Source organism: Gymnoscopelus braueri, assembly GCF_963280865.1.
Source record: "Gymnoscopelus braueri genome assembly, chromosome: 5".
NCBI lineage: Eukaryota > Metazoa > Chordata > Actinopteri > Myctophiformes > Myctophidae > Gymnoscopelus > Gymnoscopelus braueri.
In genome coordinates this window covers 36099860-36118799 of record NC_137606.1, presented here as the reverse complement: position 1 = coordinate 36118799, position 18940 = coordinate 36099860, and the positions used below count along the sequence as shown (strand labels likewise).

At 42.6% G+C, this 18940-nt stretch overlaps 1 protein-coding gene across 1 annotated transcript in view; it reads left to right on the top strand.

The window, feature by feature from the left end:
• Positions 1-12141: 12141 nt before the first annotated feature.
• LOC308084923 (uncharacterized protein) overlaps positions 12142-18940 on the top strand; it is a 48523-nt gene continuing 41724 nt past the window's right edge. Inside the window, exons 1-4 of the mRNA XM_080427909.1 lie at positions 12142-12407; positions 15308-15429; positions 15818-15845; positions 16984-17030. Coding sequence (XP_080284035.1) covers positions 12233-12407; positions 15308-15429; positions 15818-15845; positions 16984-17030 — 372 coding nt within the window. The 5' untranslated portion in view covers positions 12142-12232. The remainder of the gene's footprint in view (positions 12408-15307; positions 15430-15817; positions 15846-16983; positions 17031-18940) is intronic.

Below are 18940 nucleotides of genomic sequence, written 5' to 3'. Positions count from 1 at the left end.
GGACACTCGGGTGAAGAGAGGGGCGGAACTGTCAACTGATCACCATCTGGTGGTGAGTTGGTTCAGATGGCGGGGGAAGCCTCTGGACAGACCTGGCAAACCCAAGCGTGTAGTGCGGGTGAACTGGGAACGTTTGGAGGAGACCTCTGTTCGGAAGGAATTTAACTCCCACCTCCGGTGGGACTTCTCTGGCATCCCTGTGGAGGTTGGGGGCATTGAACAGGAATGGGCAATGTTCAAAGCCTCTATTGCTAAAGCTGCGGCTGTGAGCTGTGGTCAGAAGGTCTTAGGTGCCTCAAGGGGCGGTAACCCTCGAACACCCTGGTGGACAGCGGTGGTCAGGGAAGCCGTCCGACTGAAGAAGGAGGCCTATCGGGGTATGATATCCCAGGGGACTCCAGAGGCAGTTGCAAGGTACCGACAGGCCCGAAGGGCGGCAGCCACAGCTGTGACGGAGGCTAAGCAGCGGGTGTGGGAGGAGTTCGGGGAATCCATGGAGAAGGACTTTCGGGCGGCACCAAAGTTGTTCTGGACGACCATACGGCACCTCAGGAGGGGAAAGCGGGGAACCATCCAAGCTGTATACAGCAAGGATGGGGCTCTGCTGACTTCAAGTGAGGAAGTCGTAGGGAGGTGGAAGGAACACTTTGAGGAACTCCTAAACCCAATGACATCAGACCCACCCTCCCTGACAGGAGCAGAGCCTGAGGATGATGGGGGATCGGCGTCAATCTCCCGGAAGGAAGTCACTGAGGTAGTTAAACAACTCCACAGTGGCAAAGCTCCGGGGGTTGATGAGATTCGTCCAGAAATGCTGAAGGCTCTGGGTGTTGAGGGGCTGTCTTGGTTGATACGTCTTTGCAACATCGCGTGGAAGTCTGGGACAGTACCGAGGGAGTGGCAGACTGGGGTGGTGGTCCCACTTTTCAAAAAGGGGGACCAGAGGTTGTGTGCCAATTACAGAGGTATCACATTACTCAGCCTCCCTGGGAAAGTTTATGCCAAGGTACTGGAAAGGAGGGTCCGGCCGATAGTCGAACCTCAGATTCAAGAGGAGCAATGTGGTTTCCGTCCTGGTCGTGGAACAACTGACCAACTCTTTACTCTGGCAGGGATCCTGGAGAGGGCCTGGGAGTATGCATATCCGGTTTACATGTGTTTTGTGGATTTGGAGAAGGCATATGACCGGGTCCCCCGGGAGTTTCTGTGGGAGGTGCTGCGGGGATATGGGGTGAGGGGGACCTTGTTGAGGGCCATCCAATCTCTGTACGCCCAAAGCGAGAGCTGTGTCCGTGTGCTCGGCAGTAAGTCGGATTATTTTCCAGTGGGGGTTGGTCTCAGACAGGGCTGCGCCTTGTCACCTATCCTGTTTGTGATTTTCATGGACAGGATCTCGAGGCGAAGTCGTGGCGGAGAGGGTATACGGTTCGGTGAGCTAAGGGTTGCGTCACTGCTTTTTGCGGATGATGTGGTCCTGATGGCACCATCGGTCCGGGACCTTCAGCTCTCACTGGATCGGTTCGCAGTCGAGTGTGCGTCGGCTGGGATGAAAATCAGCATCTCCAAATCTGAGGCCATGGTTCTCAGCAGGAAACCGGTGGATTGTGCAGTCCGGGTAGGGAATGAGGCTTTGCCCCAGGTGAAGGAGTTTAAGTATCTCGGGGTCTTGTTCACGAGTGAGGGGAGGACGGAGCAGGAGATCAGCCGGAGAATCGGAGCAGCAGGAGCGGTATTGCAGTCGCTGTACCGCACTGTGGTGACGAAAAGAGAGCTGAGCCAGAAGGCAAAGCTCTCGGTCTTCCGAGCAATCTTCGTTCCTACTCTCACCTATGGTCATGAAGTGTGGGTCATGACCGAAAGAATAAGGTCGCGGGTACAAGCGGCCGAAATGAGTTTTCTCAGACGGGTGGCTGGCATCTCCCTTAGAGATAGGGTGAGAAGTTCGGTCACCCGGGAGAGACTCGGAGTAGAGTCGCTGCTCCTTCGCTTGGAAAGGAGCCAGCTTAGGTGGTTCGGGCATCTAGTACGGATGCCTCCCGAGCGTCTCCCTAGGGAGGTCCTCGCTGCACGTCCCACTGGGAGGAGACCCCGGGGCAGACCAAGGACCAGATGGGCGGATTACATCTCCACACTGGCCTGGGAACGCCTCGGGATCCCCCAGGAGGAAGTTGCTAATGTTGCTCAGGAGAGGAAGGTCTGGAGCTCTCTGCTGGAACTGTTGCCCCCGCGACCCGACTCCGGATAAGCGGTTGAAGATGGATGGATGGATAGTGAATTCCTCCTTGTATTTCCAAACATTCCTGTCAATAAAATAATTCTGATTCAAATAATATATAACTTGTATGGATGTGCTTTAAGACAGGACAATGAAGGGAGCCTTTAAGCAACATTTCATTGATTCTTAAACATGGTCTGTCTTTATACATATAACAAATAAACTTGGACTTGAAGAGAGACGAGAAGAGATGAGAAAAAGTCAGTGCAGCACAGAGATGACAACACAGACCCTGAGCTGGGATTTTAACCCATGATGTTGCAATAACATGGTCAGTAAGCCACCAGGGCACCTCTGAAAGCCTGATTTATACTTGGCTGTGCATTGTGTCACGCACCGAAAATAGCAGATTTACAAGCTCACAATGCATCTCAGCTTGTAGGCTCCATTTACGGTGTGCGACACCAGCTCACATCCAAGTATACATCAGTTATAACTCTTTTGCTATGATTTTACAAAACTGCTCTTTTAGTGAAGGAAGGCATATCAACAAGATATATTATAAAATAGAATGCAATAGTTTGACGAAAAATGACACAGTACTAAGAAACCTGTGTAGCCTATACATTTGTTCTCCAATGCAAAATATTCTTTAAAGAATTGGTCCATATTGTATTCTATTATTATTATTATTATTATTATTATTATTATTATTATTATTATTATTATTATTATTATTATTATTATTATTATTATTATTATTATTATTATTATTATTATTATTTTGTGTGTATTGATTATCCCCAAAACAAGGAACAAGGAAATTCGACAGAATGCACAACAAAGTACAGTATAAAGCAGGCATAATGTCTGACCTTTCTGGACACTGTTCTCTGGTGGCCCGTACAAGACGTGGATGTCATTTCATGTCCATTGTCCAATAAAGGACATAAAAGAAAGGTTTTCTTTCAATCTCTAATCTTTCCACATTGCATCATCACAGGTCCTGTGTACTGAGTTGTACAAAAGGTAGCAGCAACATTGGTGTCAGACCAAATGCTGACTGTAGGCTTGTTGATGTTTGCTCCCTTGCTAGAAGGCATGAATTTTCTTTAGTTCCTGTGTAAATGTGTATGAGTACTGTACCTCCAGTTATGGTCAGATTTTGGAAGCCACAGGTCCTTGGGTTATGGTAGAGGCCCACCACAGCATTTGCAAAGAACAAGTCACTGCCCCACTCACAGTGCTAAATACAGTGTCACATCATCACTAAATCACTAAATGAACAGCAACAGATGAAATAGGGACAGATATTAAAGAACTAAAATGTTGTTCAGGAGAATTGCAAATTAACAAGAATGTGGAAATTACACTAGGTGGGAGAGAAGGAGGGCCGGAGGAACAGGGAGAGATATATTGACCAGGAGGAATATACACGTCACACACCAACAGGTGTCGCCACCCAGCCAATCATGTGAGCCATGTCAACAGCAGGTCAACATCCATCCTGTGCCGATTCAAACCTTCAACATCAGCCACAACACCAAAATCACTGTGACTGAACATGGTTCATTGGAGCAATACATCACCTAGCCTGGTTCCAAACCATAGACCCTGCCCACTCTCTGAGAGAAGCTCCACGCAGCTTCAGGCTGATAATCAGGCTAATACATGCAGCCAATGCAGCAGCACATAGAAAACAACAATTACTATACTGTGACAACCACACTCATAAACTCTCTTAATTTATGATGACCGTGGTGATCTTAATTCCTAAGGCTTCTGACATTGTGGAGCAGTATAGTATCAAGCACTTCGAATGTAGGAGTTGAGGCATCACATTTAGTTTGACTCGGTTCCACAGATAAATATTGTGAAAATCTACAAGCTCACAACTCCTCACGTGAGCTTGTAGATTGACTATTTTCACAATATTTGCCTCTTTCTTTGCCTCTTTCTTATTGATTCTTATTGATTCACTTCATAGATGTAATAGATGTATTTTATCGAGTCTGACTTTTAAAAATTAAAATAAATTAATAAAGCTACCTTTTTAATTTATAAGCACCCAGCAAAATGAGATTGCTGGGTGGTGGGTGCCCAGACTGCCCACGCAGCCGGAAAAGTGGACATTGTCGTTTTTACGCCAAGGAGTGATTTTGGTGCAAAGCAAATGCTTGCAATCGATTCAGAATCATGAAAAAACCCTAGTCTGACCTCTCACAGGCAACATTAAATATTTTCACATTTTCCCAGATACGGTTGCGGGTACCCCAACTTTCAGCAGCTGTCATGCTGTCACACTGTCACAGCAGTGACAGCAGTCGCAGATGTCAACCCCCTATATGGGAGTTGACTTTCAACTTTTTGAAATGTGTTCGTGTAGACACCTTTAAAAACACATTGGTGAAGACATTTCTTGGTATGGAATTTGTTCCCAGATTTGCCAGATATCTGATAATATTCCCTGACACGGTCAATGTTGCTGTGTTTCAATATAGCGGTTACCAGAGAGAGTATTTTTCAAGAACACAAGCTATTGATTGAGGGCATTACGTACTGAGGATGGAACAAACTGAGTGTTTGGGGGGTTTCGGACATTCTGCAGCACTATTTAAGAGATAGGAAATGAGATAAGATGTACTGAAGCAGGTGTGGGGAAGATGGCCGCAAGCCAAAGACGTGTAAGTTAAGGAAGGAGGAAGTGCCTTTTTTTTTGTGGTGGAGCTCATGAGGCAGATTCTATATGGTATATGCGAACGTTCAAATAATAAAAGAGATGGTGAAAAGATTCAAGTGAAAACAATCGAGACAGTTATGTTTGAGGAAGTAGGACATAGTAGACAGACACCAGGAGAGAGAGAGTTGACACACATCATGGTCAGATGATGGCAGTGAACTGTGGGACAGGCTCAGCATATCAAAGAAAATCAGATAGGGGGGTCACTTGATGTAGGTAGTAGTACACAGTAAAATTTGTCAGGGGGCCAAAGCTGATATTGACACCTAAGATAACACCTCTGGGTAAAAGCAGACAACGTATCCAGTTTTAATCTTTAACCCCATGACGTGTTCTAGCTTGGTTGTCATCTCAGAAATGTATTTTAGTTCATTTTATCATTATATACTTAAACTGGTCAAATCTAACTTTTTCCATAATACTGACAAGTTATTTCAACTTTGCTGCTATAATGTTGAGCAAATTGGTCAAAACCGCTAATGTGGTAATGTAGCAAGTAGCAAAGCTAATATTAGTTTATGCTGGCTAGAGTGATGATGCATATTATTTCAAGAGCATGATGCCCTGGTTTGCTGCTTATGATCATACCCATTATACAAGATGGAGTGCTGTATTCATAGACATGGAACATCTGGCACAGACAGCACCAGAGGTCTATCAGCTGGGCTTCCTATAAGGTGATTTTGTAGCCAAGGAGAAACACAGCTTCAATTAAGTTCCCTTTGACCTTCGCCTTGAGTTGAGCATATCAACAAAACTGGAAAGGTTGCTGGAGGGCTGATAGGCATCACTAGAAATGAGACACTGACAGCTTGAAACCGTTCACCTACAATGAACATGCAACCTTGGTAGAGGATACCAGATCATTGTTTAGACTGACACATGAGAATGATGAAGACACCCACAAAGACTGTCTTCCATCAAGAATTAAAAGAGATCATACTGATGTCATTCAACTTGTTGAACAGTTCCAGAGATACCACGTCTTCCAACAGGAGAATGTGTATGATCTAGTGTCTCTGACACCTAGTGATGTTGCTTCAGAACTTATCCTTGGAAATACTGCAGAGCAAATGATCACTGAATTTGTTTTAAAAAAACGCCTGGTCACAAAGAACACAGACTTCCACGACAGCCAAGAGAAAACCTAAAACTTTCACAAGCCTCTACAGTGCAGAGCTTGAAAAACTGAAGCCAGACAGGGATATTTTCCAATGCATCATCGTCTCCATGGAGAGTGGCAGAGAGGTCAACATGGATGAGCTTCTACAAAAGGAACTGTGTGTAGTCCCCCTGTCACTTGCCACAACTGATGAAACGATCAGACCTACAGTACCAACAAACCTGAGTTAGCTATACCATACTACAAGAAGTTTCAAAGGAAACAGAGCTCAGTTCTGCAACAAGTGATGCCTTGACTCTGCTCATCATGAGGACCCACTATCAAACAAGGTTTTGGAAACAGTCACTAGAGACCCTTCCACAGCTACCCTCACCAATCAACTGTGGTTGGTTTTATGTATGAGAAGCAGAAGTCATTAGAGAATGTGTTATGAATGCATAATGTTATGTAATTATAGAAACAAAGTTATTACAAACATTTGTTTGAACGAATTACTTATGGGCTTATAGGCCAGAGGAATGATGTGTTGTGAACTAATTTACACCTCTTCAGACTCCACCTTAGCCTTGACGACCTTGCAGGCTTATGAAAAGGTTAAAATGTGATTTAGATAGCATGTTATGTAGACAGATGCCAGGTTCTTTTGTTGACCTGGCATCCTATAGTTTGTATAGTTTCATGGTTCTTTGGTTTACCTATGATCCTAGATATGCATTTGATGTCTGCTAAATGCCTAGATTGTAAATAAAGTAACATTTTGATTGGCTGACAGCACTGTGTGTCAGTCTTCTGTTCCTACACTTTTACTGGGATCCAGCACTAAACGAAGATGAAACCTCTCTCACTGACAAGGAGCCAGGGCATGGCGTCATGGTCGACAGCAGTGATGGAAGAAGTACTCTTTTTTTTTTTTGTATGTAAAAATGTACTAAAACCTAGCTCTTGCTATAGCCTCGCAAGCCTTGGTTAAAAAATATTTTTGGTTTATTGAACTTTATTGTCTCCGCCAGGCCGAAGGCGTGGCGAGAGAGTATGTTTTACCCCCTGTCCGCCCGTTTGTGTGTCCGTGTGTCCGTGTGTCCGTGTGTCCGTCCATCTGTCTGTGAGCAGCTAATCTCCGGCACCGTTGGCCCGGTCGCTGCGAAACTGTGCACACACATTCCCTGGATACCAATTCAGAACCTCTGCCCCAAATGTTTCACATGGGCCTGTTAGAGCGCCACCAGGAGGCCAATTTGTGCAAAACTTTTTTTTTAAATTACTCCTACAGATTTTATCCAAACGTCACGCAAATCGGTAAACAGTATCTCTATAGTCATGTGATCAACACGGATCTGTCCCATATTCCATCCTCATTGCCTAAGGTTGGCTTCCAAAGTTTACAGGATTGGTCCGTTTTGAACAAAATGCCTCAAATCATGAACGCAGCATAAGATTTCTGTGAAATTGTGCACGCACATTCCCACTATGCCAAGGAACAAATGCCACTTCAAAACGTTCAAATCAGCCTCATGGTGGCGCTATAACAGGCCGATTCACGCTTTTACTTATAACTGCACCGATCTGCGTGAAACTTTGCACGCATACTCCCTAGAGGCCAAGGAACAACCTTTGACCTGCATTTTTCACATCTGCCTTTTAGAGCGCCACCAGCAGGTCTAATTTAGCAAAACACATTTTTGGAACAAAATGCTTCAAATCATGAATGCAGTGTCCGATTGCCGTGAAAGGCCTAAAAATAAATGCCACCCTTTTCGCATTGGCACATTATAGCTCCACAAGGAGGCCATAGTAACCTACCTGACCTGGCGGAGACTTGTGCTCCGAGGAGCACTTTTTCTAGTTATTTACTGTGTTCAGATAATTCTGGATTTTAACATTTGTTTATATCTATTCTATTCTACTATTTTGTAGAAATAGTCTGTTACAAGTAAGTTCGGTATTCATAATTTACTTCAGTAAAAGTACAAAAGTATTGGCATCGAACTATACTTAAAGTACCAAAAGTAAAAGTACTCATTATGCAGAAGGTCCCATTTCACAAGATTTTTGTATAAAATTCCTTTGAAAATGGCAGATCTACAAGCTCAGACATGTCCTATTACAATAGGAGCCATACCGTACGTACAGCCATTGTGCAGCTATGCGCCTGAGGATCAGCTCGCAGCTCTTGGGCCAGTGTTGGAATTAAGTCCCCAACATGCACGTGTTTTTGGTGTGGGACTTGGGAGGAAACCCACGTGAACACGGGAAGAGCATGCAACCGGCACACAGAAAGGCCCCGGGGTGGTTTTTTATTGTGAGGTGACATTGCTAACCTCTGACTGACAGTGCTAGTGCCACTGTGTCTGCATTGTGAATAGAGTGTAATTGCACCACCAGTAACGATCGTCTAATCCAGTGGTTCTCAACCTGTGGGCCGGGATCCCCACGTTATGTACCCTGTGGGTCGGCTGCATTGGCTCATAGGCACCATAGCCTTAAGGGGACGCGGTCCACTCTAGGCCATATTCAGAGCTATCACTTACCCTACGTTTAAGTAGTACTTTAAGGTTGGGGGTTAGGGTAGGAGAGTCTGTAAATGCAGTCCTAGCAGTCTTATCTCCCGCTCTGCAAGAAACCCCTCTGGGCATGGAAGACAGCCTGCCGCCCACTAAGCATTTTTTGGGCTATTATGACGTCTAAAATATGTCTAACAGCAGGGCTAAAACCGGGTTAAAACAGGCCTAACAGTGAAACATTTTTCAACGTCTATTCTTAGCCTAGACGTTGACTATTATTATAGCCGTTGAAATAGAGCACCAAAGTCCTGGCGTCACTGCCAGTAGAGGGCGCTGTTCCGCAGGTTCGTGGCTTTATTTTTTGTGTTGATATCCTCATTGGGGAATTTCAGATCGCTTCATATAAGAACTGTGTTCCAAAAATAAACACACCACCCTGGCGATTTTACTCATATGGATATGAAGCATCGATTGAGGGTGTAAAAGTACACATTTACCCAAAGAGTAACACAATATAAACACTAGAAACGAGTCAAACAACCCAAAGACTACATTTCCCATGAACGCGGCTGCTGTGGGGACAGTGATTTCAGACCCGGAAGTAGTAGTTCTTAAGACTTTTAAGGCAGAATTAATTCCATTTTCACCAGAAACAGGCTGTATCAAATATGAATGATTAAAATAAACGATGCAGAGCCACCCCCCTGACAAAAACGCCATGGTGGTGTGTTTATGTTTGGAACACAGTTCTTATATGATGTGATCTAAGATTCCCAAATGGGGATTTCAACACAAAAAAGAAAGCCACGAACCCGTGTAACAGCGCCCTCTAGTGGCAGTGATGTCAGACTTTGGTGCTCTATGACATCTATATATAGACGCTTAAAGGGATATTTCACTTTTTTTGGGCGGTGAAACCGCCCCTATAAGTGAGATTTGGAAAAATGTACATTGTCCTGCGCTGTGATCTGGGCCCAGGAAATTTGTACAATTATCCTGCGCTGTGATTGGCCAATCACAGTCTATTCAGGACTGTGATTGGCCAGTGTCACATGACACATGTGCATAGCCCTATATAAGTAACCATAACTTGAAAAAAAACAAATATTTGTTTTTTTCAAGTTATGGTTTCGTCCATCATAAAGAGTGTTTCAATAAATGTATTTATCTTTTGTACATGATTGGTTGACTCCATTCAGTATTGTGATTAGCTAGCAAGACACCGCCCACTTCACACAGGGTGTGATTTTTTTAAGGTTGGTCATTTTATCGTCTACTCAGGCTTTTGTGAGCACCCCGGACAGTTTTTAAGTTGCTTATTCAGTATTTAGATATTTGATATTCATTTTATCAGACACGCCCCTTCCTATACAAACCCATTGTAACTTCAAACTCCATTTTAACCATGTTAGATTAATCGGAAACACCCATCCTTGGTTCTGGTGACTGATATTGTCCTTCTAATACGTGAGGAGACAGTGTTTTTTCAATTACTTTTTTCATTTATTTTTAATATTTTTTGGGGAAAATGAAAACAAAACAATACAATAAAAAATATATATAAAATAAATGAAAAAGGTAATAAAAAAAACACGGCCCCCTCACGTATTAGGAGGGCAGGATGAGTCACCAGAACCAAGCACAGGTGTTTTTGATGAATCTAACATGTTTGAGTTTGATCAGGGCTTCATCCCTCCTCAGGGCTACACCCTTCGTCCCACGCACTCATTTGCGCCCCCTTATCCAGGCTTCGCCACCATCGTCCTCACTCCCCTTCCTCTGTCCCACTCCCTTCAGCTCACCTCACCCTAGTCATCCACACACCATCCTCACACCTTACATCCTTCACTTACCCTCCTCACTTAATAATTTGTGCCCCACTCGCCCATCCTCCCCCCTTTCATCATCACCTCCCTGTCTACACGTTATCGCCCCTTCATCTTCACTCCCATATCCCCACCCCGGGAGTGGGGATATGGGTTGGTCATTTTATCGTCTACTCAGGCTTTTGTGAGCAACAAGGGCTTGCGACCGTAGCGGACCGTAGCGTCAACTTGACGTACATGTGTGGATGCACCCTCTGAGGCGTGCAAATCTAGGCCGTGCTTCCACTTCCTTCCGCTTCAGCAGGGCAAGCTGGAAACTTCCGTGTGCGTCACAGAAGGGGGGGGGGGGGGGGGGCCAATGAGGTATCAAAATATATATATATATATATATATATGGTTCTGGTGCCATAATCAATGAGCGCTCCCTCCGTTCTTATGACAGCCAATGGAGGTGGGGTTTGGGGGACAACTGCTTTGAATTGTTATTATTGTTTACACACAACAGAAACCAAGGATTATATATTTCAAGAGCGAAAGATCACAGTAAAAATCCTAAGCATTCTTCCTCCACACTGAGAGAAAAACAGCATCTGAAAGTTTGATGGGATGCATTTTTGCTGTGACCACTTTTACATTGCATCTTATGAGCAGTGGGGTTCTTTTGCTGCCGACCTGCGCGCGCATACTGGTTCATATGAGTGTGCCGTCGTCTGTTAAGGCGTCTTAATCAGTGGCGTAAAGTAACATACAGTACATTTACTCAAGTACTGTACTTAAGTACAATTTAGAGGTGTTTTTTACTTTACTGAAGTGTTTCCAATTTTCAGCCTAAATTTCTACTCCACTACATCCCAGAGAGGCAAATGTTAACTTTTACTCCATTACAATGTTTTGAAAACTTTAGTTTTACTAGTAGTTTCTTTGTAGATTTTGATTATTATTACAAAACATACGTTACCCACTTCGTACACATTTCGGCCATTTGAAAATAGCAGATCTACAAGCTCACAATGCCACATGCTGCATTGTGAGCTTGTAGATCTGCTATTTTCAAAAGATATTTTATACATTTTGAAAACTTGTGAAATGGGACATTCTGCATACTGAGTGCATTCTACTTTTGGTACTTTTAAGGAGGAGTTCACCCAAAGAATTTCTTATTTTCTATCAATTACACACCCCATGAAGCCTTGATTTCATGGATTTATTTTTGTTTTCGTCGCATTCCTAAGACAATAATTTGATGACTGTGTGTATTTCCGGTAGGAGACACAAATAATCTACTTTGTGTCTCCTACCGGATACATTAGCCGGTAGGAGACGGGAATCAAATTATTAGTTTAGGAATGCGACAAAAACAAAAAATAATCCATGGATTCAAGGCTTCATAGGGTGTGCAATTGATAGAAAATAAGTAATTTTTTGGGTGAACTCCTCCTTTAAGTAGGCTACATTTTGATACCATTAGGCTACTTTTGTACTTTTACTCAAGTAGGCTACATTTTGAATTCCAGACTTTTACTTTCTACATTGCAGTATTGATACTTTTTAATAAGTCTTATAAAAGACTTTCCGAACCGCAAATAATAACCTGGAAAAACAGGTGTTGCGAGTTATAGCATGAGCTCTGAGCCTCTGCCTTGACTTGAGCTCCGCTCAAGGCATAGTCGTTTACGCCCAGTTGAAAATAACTGGCGTTGCACGACATAGCTGAGAGTTTGCAGGTTTATGGACTCCCAGGTTTGCCTCTAGAGAGCATATACGTTTTCACCTTCAACTTCTTGTTTTTTCCCCCTACAAAACGTGGGTGCACTAGTCTAAGTTAAGATGAGGGGACGTTATGAACCAAGACACGTTAAACCTGGTGAAATTGCGGAGAGTGGAGCGGAGTGGAGCGGAGTGTTTTCCAACGGCTGCTCGCCTCTTCCAGGGGAACCTGACTCACCTGTACCGACCAGCCTGATGGGCATGGATGAGGATGTGGACGCGGAGCGCGCCTTAGGTTAGTTGCACAGTGTAACCAGCAGTGGTGGAAAAAGTACTCAATTGCTTTACTTAAGTAAAAGTATCAATACTGCAATGTAGAAATACTCCGTTGTACTTTAAAATAAAGTACCAAAAGTAAAAGTAATTATTATGCAGAAAGCAGAATGTCCCGTTTCAAGTTTTCAAATGTAATAATAATAATAATAAAAATCTACAAAGTAACTAGTAACTAAAGTTTTCAAATAAATGTAGTGGAGTAAAAGTACAATGTTTGGATTCGAGATGTAGTGGAGTAGAAGTAGTAGTAGTAGTAGTAAGTATTGGAAATTGGAAATACTCAAGTAAAGTACAAATACCTCAAAATTGTACTTAAGTAAATGTACTTAGTTACTTTCCACCACTGGTAACCAGTGGTGGAAGAAGTATACTCACATGTTTTACTTAAGTAAAAGTATCAATACTGCAATGTAGAAATACTCTGTTACAAGTAAAAGTCTGGTATTCAAAATCTACTTGAGTAAATGTACTTACTTTACTCTGCCTTTACTCTATTCTGATGGTGGCTATATAATCAAATGGTGGCGCTGAGATTAGGTTAGATCAGTGGTGGGAAAAGTACTCTTTTTTTTTTTTACTTAAGTAAAAGTATCAATACTGCAATGTACAAATACTCTGTTACAAGTAAAAGTCCGGAGTTCAAAATTTACTTGAGTAAAAGTACAAAAGTATTGGTATCAAAATGTACTTAGAGTACCAAAAGTAAAATAGTCAGAATGTCCCATTTCACAAGTTCAAAATGTATAGGCCTACAAATCTTTTGAAAATAGGGCTGAAGTGGTTACTGTATGGTTTTTTTTAAATTATAATCAAAATCTACAAAGTTACTAGTAACTAACGTTTTCAAATAATTGTAGTGGGGTAAAAAGTAAATTTTCCTCTGAGATGTAGTGGTGGAGTAGAAGTAAAAGTACTGAAAATTGGAAATACTCCAGTAAAGTACAGTACTTAAGTACAGTACTTGAGTGAATGTGCTTGCTTAGTTAGTTAACACACCACTGACTGTTGACTGATGGCTAATCAAATGGTGGTGCTGAGATTATAGGCTAGATTGTCATATTTAATCAGTGGTGGTAAAAGTACTCCATTTTATCAATCAATACTATCAATATGTATCAATACTGCAATGTAGAAATGCTCTATAAGTACGGAATTTCAAAATTGACTTGAGTAAAAGTACAAAAGTATTGGTACCAAAATGTACTTAAAGTACCAAAAGTAGAAAGTACTCTTTATGCAGAATGTCCCAAGTGTATAAAATGTATACAAATCTTTTGAAAATAGCAGATCGCAACACATTGTGAGCTTGTAGATCTGCTATTTTCAAATGGCCAAAATGTGTATAGGGCTGAAGTGGTTAATATGTTTTGTAATAATAATCCAAATCTATAAGTAACTAGTAACTAAACGTTCAAATAATTGTAGTCGAGTAAAAGTACAATATTTGCCTCTGAGATGTAGTGGAGTAGTAAAAGTATTGAAAATTGGAAATGCTCCAGTAAAGTAAAAGTACCTCAAAATTATACTTAAGGACAGTACTTGAGTACATGTACTTAGTTACTTTACACCACTGTCTGTCTGTCTGTCTGTCTGTCTGTCTGTCTGTCTGTCTGTCTGTCTGTCTGTCTGTCTGTCTGTCTGTCTGTCTGTCTGTCTGTCTGTCTGTCTGTCTGTCTGTTTGTCTGTCTGTCAAGAAGTTGGGGCTAGCAGCTTTTCTTTTGTGTCCGGGTAGCTCAGTCGGTAGAGCTCTCGCCTTTAAACCACAAGGTCATGGGTTCGATACCGGGCACCGTCAACTCAGCGTATCAGTTGCACGGCTTTGGTGCGTTAAGTGGTGCGGTAAGTTCTGGTAGGTGTGGCGCTCCACCTCAGCAATCCTTCTCCCAGGGGTCTAGCCTAGCGCATTGTAACGGGGACAGACTCCCGCATGTTACCGGCTGATACCGACAATAAGCCACTCCCCAGTCCCACCTACTTACTTATATATAGCTAAAAATCTAAAGCTAAGACTCCTAGTTGTCTAAAAGACACCCGTCTTTAACCTTCTCCTTCTGCGAACACGTATTCAGTGTTACTTTAGTATCAAAATGTACACCAGGTGATTTCACTAAATAGTTTAACCTGAAAAGGAAAATAAATAAATAATTGGTGAAATAACCTGATGCAATGTTGTGTTGGAAAATATAATCTGCACAGCATGCACGCTCTGGCCATCATTGGCACACACACTGTTTATTATATTTGTATTAACCACTCTCAACCTGGTGTGCAACCTATTTTGTGTGCATAAAGCCTAATTAAAATAATTTAAAAAATTTGAAACATTTCCCCCAAATTCCCCCAAAAGTTTTCAAAAATGGTACATGGCAAGTCAAGTTCACAACACATGGCAATGTGAGTCGTGACACATTGTGAGCCTGTTGATTAGCTATTTTCACTACTTATAGTAGGACAATGAAGTACAGAGCCTAACCACTTTATATCGTTGTCGTCGGGCAGAAACCTCTTATCTCCATATTCTAACTTTATGTGTTCTTTCGCGACGGGTTTTCGAGCTGGTAGATCCGCTAGTTTGAATCCTGAAAAAAGTAACCGTTTTGGACGTGAGGTTTCCACCCGACAGAGACGGTAGACTTACAGTAATTGACCACGAGGGTCTGCTTGGTCCCTTAGTTTTTCCCCTCTACACCAAATCTCTTCACCTAGCAGATCTATATGTTCACAACTTGTCACAACGTATTGCAGCTTTCACCTAATTGGTGTGTTTCAAAGAAAGGCCAGTACAGGCTCCAGATGTTCTCTCAAGTTTGTATTGAGAGCCAGAGCTGCTAATCGTAACCTACATAATTTTTCTTCAAGATGCAAAAGGCTCCATGCTCAATGATGGGAAGAGGTACCTGGGAGTCCGTGTCAAAATGCCTGTAAAGGACATGCTGAGAAACATCCGCCTGGCTAAAGGATGGGACCTTCAGGACTTGAAGGTAAAGAAGAAGCCCTAGGCCTAATCCTGTCTTTGCATAAATATCACTGTTAATCTTAATCAGAAGTGATATACAGTAGTGGACTGATATATCATACGTATGATGCCCAGTATGCTTTTATTTTCTTTGAAAGAAGTTGCTGATGACTTCAAAACATCAATTTGATGTAGAGCAAGACACTTAACCCTAGTACTGTATCTTGGTGGTCAGCAACCGTGTGTGTGTGTGTGTGTGTGTGTGTGTGTGTGTGTGTGTGTGTGTGTGTGTGTGTGTGTGTGTGTGTGTGTGTGTGTGTGTGTGTGTGTGTGATAAATGAAGGCAGATATGAAATATCTACCCAGAAATAACTGTTATTTTCCTTTCATGACATGCTCAACTCTGAACACAGGAGAACTCTGGTCAAAGATCCATCCCAGGTAGGTGAAACCAAAACATACCAAACTCACTCATTGATATCACTGTACTGTATAGAGTTATCAATGCTGAAATGCTGGTGCTTCAGACTTGTCTAGATCAGTAATTCTCAGCCTTTTTCATTTCAAGGACCTTGATTGAGTTTGACCCCAATCTGCAAAATCCCCAGTGTTATTACCAGCTTGTGGGGCAAGCTGGCCTGGTCTATATTCAGTCGCTGCGCTAGTAGTAGTGACTTTTTTATGACTTTCTCGTCATTGGCTGTCCTTTAAGCCAATGGGGAGTCTGCAATCCCTTCCAAAACTCTGAACGGGCGCAAATGCTCCGGAATTGTATGCGTCGTCACCTATGGTCGTCACTGACTGAGTGACTGACTGAATCAGTCAGCGCAACACGTTCACCCTTACGTCCTCTCAGGCTATAGGATCACAACTGCCGGCGCTACAAGAGGGAAATGTGCATCAGTTGGTTTAATAATCTAACCATGTTTTATTTGATTGATGAATGGTCCAAACAACACAGTGTACCGAGAGCACCCCTCCCCCATCTGACGACGCTCGGGTCAGGTCACTATGTCTCTGAAACAGCTCAAAGGAGTTGAATATGTTATTTAATACTGCAGTTTTTATAAGAAGACTAGTTGTTGTAAGTGATTTTTGTTTATGTTTCCATTTAGATGTTGGATTGTTTGTGCCTGTAAGAGTATATGAATAAATCCACTTAATTTAACTTAATTTAACCTGAGTTTAATATATATATATTTTTTGGGTAATGTTTAGTAAGATGCAAGAGTCACAGTAGCCTATACCTTTCAAGGGTTTTAGCTTGGCACAAGCTGATGTAATATGACTGTGTCATTCTTGTTTTAACTCTGAGAGTGTACACATTTGTACACTCTGGTGAGTCACCACCAGTGGCGTAACGGAGGGGTAGCAAGTGATGCGGTGCGGGGGGGCCACCAGCAGGGGGGGCCCCACCTGCGCTGATACAAATATTTTTACAGCAAAAAGAAAGAAAAAGTTGATTTATATTGGTCAAATAGACCCGAATTAGACCCGAATTTTGTCGCACATGCACGCATTGACTCTAAGCCTTCATCAGCGCTACTCTTTATCCAGGGCTAATGTCTCTCTCTCACAGGTGAGAAGAAACGAGTGAAAACATGTGGGGAACGCCGAACCAGCAAGGTGAGTTTCCAAAACCACATCAGTAATGTCACAATTTTAATAAACTGTGGTTGTGGTGATACATGGACTTTTATGGATTTAGATACGTAATGCGACGCACCCCATGTAACAATCTCACCCCCAGGTCGTTTTGCTAAACACTGTAAATCATGTGTCAGCAAATGAATCATCAACAAAACAAGAACAAGAACACTATGCTTTTTGGGACTAATCAGAATCTTGCATCTAAAACCAAAAATCAATCATATGATATAATTTGTCTTGACGGTACGCAACTCCATAGAGTTGATCACATCAAATATCTTGGCCTATGGCTTGATTTATAACTCTCATTAAAATAGCATTGTTAGGAAAATAAACTTTAGTACTGGTGTTCTCTACAGTAACAGAAAATGTTTTACATTTACAGTCAGAACGAAACTGGTTCTTCAACTCATACAACCTATTATGAACTAGAAAAAGTGCTCCTCGGAGCACAGGTCTCCGCCAGGTCAGGTAGGTTATTGTGGGGCAGCAATGTTCGGAATTAGCCAATCAGGATGGAATATGAAAAATTGGATGGAACCATCTTGATCACTTGACTATATGTGTACCGATTTGCATGATGTTTGAATTTGTAGGAGTAATATAAAAAAGAAAAGTGTTGCAAAATTGGCCTCATGGTGGCGCTATAATAGGGCAATGTTAAAAGGGTGGCATTTGTTCTTCAATGTAGTGCGAATGTGTGTGCAAAGTGTCGCAATCGGATGCTGCATTCATGATTTGTGGCATTTTGTTCAAAACGGGCCACTCCTGCAAACTTTAGATGTCAATAGCCAATCAGGATGGAATATGAAATTTTTTAAAGATCCATCGTGATCACATCATCGTGATCACATGACTATAGAGATCAAGTGTACCGATGTGCGTGAAATTTGGATAAACTCTGAAGGCTTAATATCAAAGAATGTGTTTTACATAAGTCGGCCTCCTGGTGGCGCTATGAAAGGCAAATGTGAAAAATGCAGGTCAGTTGTTTTTCCTTGGCCTCTAGGGAGTGTGCGTGCAAAGTTTCATGCAGATCGGTGCAGTTATAGTTAAAAACATAAATCGTCCATTTATAGCGCCACCATGAGGCTGATTTGAACATTTTCAAGTGGCATTTCTTCCTCGGCCTAGTGGGAATGTGCGTGTGAAATCTCACGGTAATCGCAAGCTGCGTTCATGATTTGAGGCATTTTGTTGAAAACGGAGCAATCCTGCAAACTTTGGAAGCCAACCTTAGCCAATCAGGATGAAATATGGAAAATTGGACAGATCCGTGTTGATCACATGACTATAGAGATACTGTGTACTGATTTGCGTGATGTTTGGATAAAATCTGTAGGAGTACTGTCAAGAAGTGTGTTTTGCAAAAAGCGGCCTCCTGGTGGCGCTATAAAAGGCTAATTTGAAAAATTTGGGGCAGAGGTTCTGCTCTGGCATCCAGGGAGTGTGTGTGCACAGTTTCGTTGCGATCAAGCCAACGGTGCCGGAGATTAGCTGTACACAAAATGACAGAATGACGGACACACGGACGGACACACACACACACACACACACACGGACGGACGGACGGACAGGGGGCAAAACATACTCTCTCGCCATGCCTTTCGGCCTGGCGGAGACAATTATGCAGATGTAGTCTATCAGACTGCATCTAAAACCAACCTTCTTCCACTTAATACAATATACAACCGTTTATGCAACTTTGTTCTTGGCTGTCCATATATGACTCATCATTGCACCATGTATGAAAACCTTAACTTGCCACCTCCAACAGTTAGCATAGCAGCACTGGTTACAGTTCATTGTCTCCGCCAGGCCGAAAGGCATGGCGAGAGAGTATGTTTTACCCTCCGTCCGTCCGTCCGTCCGTGTGTGTGTGTGTG